At 46.9% G+C, this 6,000-nt stretch overlaps 1 protein-coding gene across 1 annotated transcript in view; it reads left to right on the top strand.

Moving 5' to 3' along the window:
• Positions 1-604: 604 nt before the first annotated feature.
• The window catches only part of LOC124511691 (zinc finger protein 721-like), a 46,509-nt gene continuing 41,113 nt past the window's right edge, over positions 605-6,000 (top strand). The window contains exons 1-3 of the mRNA XM_047079073.1: positions 605-1,431; positions 4,995-5,121; positions 5,414-5,506. Coding sequence (XP_046935029.1) covers positions 1,417-1,431; positions 4,995-5,121; positions 5,414-5,506 — 235 coding nt within the window. The 5' untranslated portion in view covers positions 605-1,416. The remainder of the gene's footprint in view (positions 1,432-4,994; positions 5,122-5,413; positions 5,507-6,000) is intronic.

The raw sequence follows: 6,000 nt of genomic DNA, 5'->3' as shown, positions 1-6,000 counted from the left end.
AAAAATTCACTGACTGCAAATGCAACTTAAGTGATGGCCTCTAATCCACCCCCCACCCCCAGAGATAATGGCTTTCTTTCTCTTTCTTTCTTTCTTTTAAAGATTTTACCCTTTTTTTTTTTAAGTTCATTTAGTTTTGAGAGAGTACACGCACACGCACATGAGCAGGGGAAGGGCAGAGAGGGGGACAGAGGATCTGAAGCGAGCTCTGTGCTGGCAACATAGAGCCTAATGTGGGGCTCAAACTCACAGACTGTGAGATCATGACCTGAGCTGAAGTCAGATGCTTAACTGAGCCACCCAGGCGCCCCAAGATTTTACCTTTTTAAAGTAATCTCTGTACCCATCATGGGGCTTGAACCCACAACCCTGAGATCGAGTCACACGCTTCACTGATTGGGCCAGCCAAGCACTACTATGACTTTCTTGAACTTGGCTTATTATTTTTTTTATTTTTTATTAAAAAAAATTTTTTTTAATGTTTATCTTTGAGCGACAGAGTGCGAGCGGGGTGGGGAGCGGTGGGGCAGAGAGAGAGGGAGACACAGAATCGGAAGCAGACTCCAGGCTCTGAGCTGTCAGCACAGAGCCCAATGCGGGACTCGAACTCACGAACTGCAAGATCATGACCTGAACTGAAGCCGGACACTTAACCGACTGAGCCATCCAGACGCCCCTGAACTCGGTTTATATAAAGCATGTTTTTATAGTTTCATTCAATGTGTATATAGCCAGAAAGAATAGCCTTGTCCAATATGCTTTAATTTTTTTCCCATTGGTTTGGCTTTATTTCTTTCACATAACAATTAATGAAAATGGTTTGTTAGATAATGCTTTGCTGAGCACATTGGGTCTTCAAACTGAGCCATGTATGAAGACTTTTGAGGAGGTACACGAACACATGTGATTTTAAAGGAATAGATGTCCAAATTCTCACCTTTTACTTCTTCTCCTCCCAAACACTGACCTGTGTGAGAGGCCCCCGTTGGGGGCGTCACGCTGTGTTGTCTCTCCTTTCATGGCGCCTTTTGCAGACCCCACTTTCACTTCCTAGAAGAAAGTGCCCACACACTCACAGTCTGGTGTTTCTTTGCTCCAGAGTGCAGTAGCCTCTGGGGCTCCATACAAAGGGACAGATGGCCTTGAAATCAGGTGAGTGACAGTAGCAGTGATAGCATCTGGGCCCAGAGGAAATGTGCACTCAAAGTGAACTTACTTTTCAGCCCACAGGTCCCAGCTCTGGGAGCAAAATCCATCAAGCGAAGCAAGGAGCGGGTCTCGGGACCTGCGTGCGGTCATTTGTGGGGACACCACTGACCAGAGACCAAGATTTCTAACCAGGAATTTAGGGCAATGCAAGGAGAAACTAGAGACACAGCGTCCCCGTTACTGGCTGTTTTCCAATAACAGAAGAAAATGATTAAGGACCAGGTGACTTTATTTTATTCTTCCCTTAATTCTGTGATTGATTTTTGGAGGACTTTAAAATGCAACTGAGGGGCGCCTGGATGGCACAGTCGGTTAAGCATCCGACTTCGGCTCAGGTCACGATCGCGCGCTCCGTGAGTTCGAGCCCCGCGTCAGGCTCTGGGCTGACGGCTCGGAGCCTGGAGCCTGTTTCCAATTCTGTGTCTCCCTCTCTCTCTGCCCCTCCCCCGTTCATGCTCTGTCTCTCTCTGTCCCCAAAATAAATAAACGTTAAAAAAAAAAATTAAAAAAAAAAAATAAAATGCAACTGAATTAAACGGAAGAGCATACGTTGGTAAATAGGATTTGTGCAGAAATAGATTTAGATTCCAATTCCAGTATCGAGGCAGATAGGCTCAGGAACATGTTGTTAGAATCCACACTAGCTCGTGTTAGAACATCCCGTGTGGCTGGAGCATCTTCTGGGCTACGTTAGCTGTTGGCTTATGTCTGATGTCTTTGACGGCCGTCGTAACCGGAGAATCACGATGATCACAGGATAGACCGTGACTGAGGAGAAAGCAGACCGGTTCCACAAGGATGTCACTATATATTTCATGGCACCCAGGCATCCGGACTTTTGTCTAGGGGTGCTTCCTAGATGTGAGATGGTGTCTTGAACTTCAACCTTCTCCTAAATGCAAAACAGGGTTCCTCAGAGTCCTCTTTGAGAATAGACCAGGAGACCTCAGTGGGCACAGTTTTTTCTGGGACCATAACGAGAGGGCCCATGGATCCAGCCTTGGGGCCATCAGGGTTATTCTGAAAATAAAACCCAGGTGACCTAAGAAAATGGAAGGACTGCATGACTTTAAAAAGTCCTTATGAACAGGGGGCTGAACTGGTTGGAGTTTGAGTTCAAATATGGCAGTAGAGAGTTGAAGGTACTGGTGTTGGGTGAGGTTGTGGGGATCCAGGCAGTTTGCTTTCAGACTCCCCCTTAATGTAAGATAGTACATGCTCCTTGCTCACGTTCAAAGCCAATTTCTATTGTCTCCTATTTTATTTTATTTACTAAATATTTTTAATGTTTGTTTATTTTTGAGAGAGAGAGAGACAGAGCATGAGCAGGGGAGGAGCAGAGAGAGAGGGAGACACAATCTGAGGCAGACTCCACGCTCTGAGCTGTCAGCACAGAGCCTGATGCAGGGCTTGAACCCACGGACCGCGAGATCATGACCTGAGCTGAAGTCGGATGCTTAACCGACTGAGCCACCCAGGCACCCCTATTTAAAAAAAAGGTTTTTTTTACATTTATTTATTTTTGAAAGACAGAGAGAGACAGCATGAGCAGGGAAGGGGCACAGAGAGAGGGAGACAGAATCAGAAGCAGGCTCCAGGCTCCGAGCTGTCAGCACAGAGTCCGACGTGGGTCTTGAACCCATGAACCGTGAGATCGTGACCTGAGCTGAAGTTGGACCCTTGACTGACTGAGCCACCCAGGTGCCCCTGGGCGCCCCTATTTTATTTGTTTTTTGAGATACAGTATATTTTTTTTTAATTTTTTTTTTTTTACCATTTATTTATTTTTGAGACAGAGAGAGACAGAGCATGAACGGGGGGAGGGCCAGAGAGAGAGGGAGACACAGAATCTGAAGCAGGCTCCAGGCTCTGAGCTGTCAGCACAGAGCCTGATGCGGGGCTCGAACTCACGGACCGTGAGATCGTGACCTGAGCAAAGTCGGACGCTCAACCGACTGAGCCACCCAGGCGCCCCAAGATACAGTATATTTTTAAGGATTTTTTTAAAGTTTATTTTTGAGAAAGAGAGAGAGAGAAAGCGGGGTAGAGGAAGAGAGAGAGGGAAACACAGAATCTGAACCAGGGTGCAGGCTCTGAGCTGTCAGCACCCTGACGTGAGGCTTGAATCATGAACTGTGAGATCAACACCTGAACCAAAGTCAGATGCTTGACCGACTAAGCTACTCAGACACCCCATTGGAATACAGTATATTTTTTAAAGTTTATTTATTTTGAGAGAGGGAGTGTGTGTGTGAGTGAGGAAGGGGCAGAGGGAGAGAGAGAATCCCAGGAGGCCCTGTGACTCAAGGCTCAAACCCACGAACTGTGAGATCATGACCTGAGCCTAAATCGAGAGTGAGCTGACTGAGCCATTCAGGTGCCATCTCCTTCTATTACCTTTTAAATATTAACCCCATAGAACAGCCTGGATATATTTTAAAGGTAAAAAACTCCAATGATTACAGAGTTATATAGCAAAAGTATGATTCTTCTTCATGTATAGATACAGCCAGTGCTTCAAATACATATATTGCAAATGTTTTTAGTTTAGCAGAATTTAATGACTACTTATTACAGAAACTTCTGATTTGTTGAATGATGCTTCACTGCACGCTTACTGAGTATTTTGTTATATATACTTTAAACATGGATGTATTTTGCTTCTATAGCAACATAGTTTAAAAAATATCTGGGGTGACTTAGTGGCTCAGTCAGTTAAGTGTCTGACTTTGGCTTAGGTCATGACCTCGTGGTTCGTTTGAGCCCCGTGTCGGGCTCTGTGCTGACAGGTCAGAGCCTGGAGCCTGCTTCGGATTCTGTGTCTCCCTCTCTCTCTCTGCCCCTCCCCTGCTCACACTCTGTCTCTCTCTGTCTCTCAAAAATGAATAAACGTTAAAAAAAAAATTTTTTTTTAAAATATCCAAAGACCTGGGACACCTGGATGGTTCAGTCAGTTAAGTGTCTGACTTCAGCTCAGGTCATGATCTCGCAGTTCACGAGTTCAAGCCCCCCGTTGGGCTCTGCGCTGACAGCTCAGAGCCTGAAGCCTGTTTCGGATTCTGTGTGTCCCTCTCTCTCTGCCCCCCCCCTGCTCACACTATCTTTCTCTCTCTCAAAAATAAATAAACTGGGGCGCCTGGGTGGCTTAGTCGGTTAAGCGGCCGACTTCAGCTCCGGTCATGATCTCGCGGTCCATGAGTTCGAGCCCCGTGTCGGGCTCTGTGCTGACAGCTCAGAGCCGGGAGCCTGTTTCAGATTCTGTGTCTCCCTCTCTCTGACCCTCCCCCGTTCATGCTCTGTCTCTCTCTGTCTCAAAAATAAATAAACGTTAAAAAAAAAGAAAGAAAAATAAACATTGAAATTTTTTTTTTTTTTTTTTTAATTTTTTTTTTTTTTTTTTTTCAACGTTTATTTATTTTTGGGACAGAGAGAGACAGAGCATGAACGGGGGAGGGGCAGAGAGAGAGGGGGACACAGAATCGGAAACAGGCTCCAGGCTCTGAGCCATCAGCCCAGAGCCCGACGCGGGGCTCGAACTCACAGACCGCGAGATCGTGACCTGGCTGAAGTCGGACGCTTAACCGACTGCGCCACCCAGGCGCCCCTGAAATTTTTTTTAATAAAATTAAAAATAAAACAAAAAATAATAAATTAAAAAAATATATCCAAAGACCTAAGTGTACATATGTGGCCTATGTGGCGAAAATGAGAACAACTCCCCTTATATTCCTTCCATTTCAGGAACTCGAGGAACAGTCATGTTAAACAGGACTGTGTTGTTACAGGAATCACTGACACTGGAGGATGTGGCCGTGGACTTCACCCAGGAGGAGTGGCGGCTCCTGGCCCCTGCCCAGAAGGACCTGTACCGGGACGTGATGCTGGAGAACTTCAGGAACCTGGTGTCAGTGGGTGAGGACGGCTCCCCTGTGTCTCTCTTTTAGGGGGTTCCCAGTCAGTGGCCTTTCCTCTGTCAGCTTCGGAGAGCTCTGGCTTGTCTGTGCTGCTCTGACATGTAGGTTCTCAGTCCGTCCCCTCTGGCCCCAGATTCGAGGGTGTCATGTGCCTTTCCCGAGACAAGCCCTTTATCTTTGCCTGCCTGGAAATTGCAATTGCATGGCCCCTGACATAGAACGTTGTTCTGTGTTGGCAGACCACGGCCCAGTTCACAGAGCCTGCCTCTTCTGTCGTTTCCCACGAACAGGGTATGTGGCCAGCATGCCGGCTGCACTCTCCAGACTGGAACGAGGGGGACGGTGGATGACAGAAGATGAAACCCGCCGTGGGATCTGTCCAGGTGAGAGCCAGTGGGGAAGATGGTGAGGAGGTCGCATTTAGTCACTCAGAGTGTCACGGCTGCAAGGGTGTCTGAGGACGTGTGTCACAGAGCTCCGAGAATCTCCCGTAGAAGGGTCCTTTCTCTTTTAGGTGCTTAGAGGACCTGTCTCTGCTTGGGTTCAATTCGTGGTTGTTTCATACAGGTCTCCGTTGTTTTTCTCTCTGGGTTTCTTTTTCGAATCTTCAAATCTCATCAGCCTTCTTTGCCCGGTGCTGTATCATCACCTGTTCCTTCTGCTTCCCTTGCTCCGAAAGTCCACCTTCCACACCTGTCTCCAAAGAGAAGTGTTCAATTTGAGCCCCGTCTTCTGACTAGTACCCCTTCCTGTCCCTTTGGATAACGTCATTTTCCCTTCCTAACATTCACTTCTGGTTTTGATTGGGAGTTAGGATTTCAACATGTGAATTTGGGAGGGATGTAACTTCTGATCTTCCCATCTTGCATCCGGGCTG

The sequence above is a fragment of the Lynx rufus genome, unplaced genomic scaffold (genome assembly GCF_022079265.1).
Source record: "Lynx rufus isolate CCGP_SWC_20201006 ecotype Redwood Valley unplaced genomic scaffold, mLynRuf1.p SCAF_16, whole genome shotgun sequence".
Lineage (NCBI taxonomy): Eukaryota > Metazoa > Chordata > Mammalia > Carnivora > Felidae > Lynx > Lynx rufus.
This window is presented reverse-complemented; position numbering and strand designations above follow the sequence as displayed.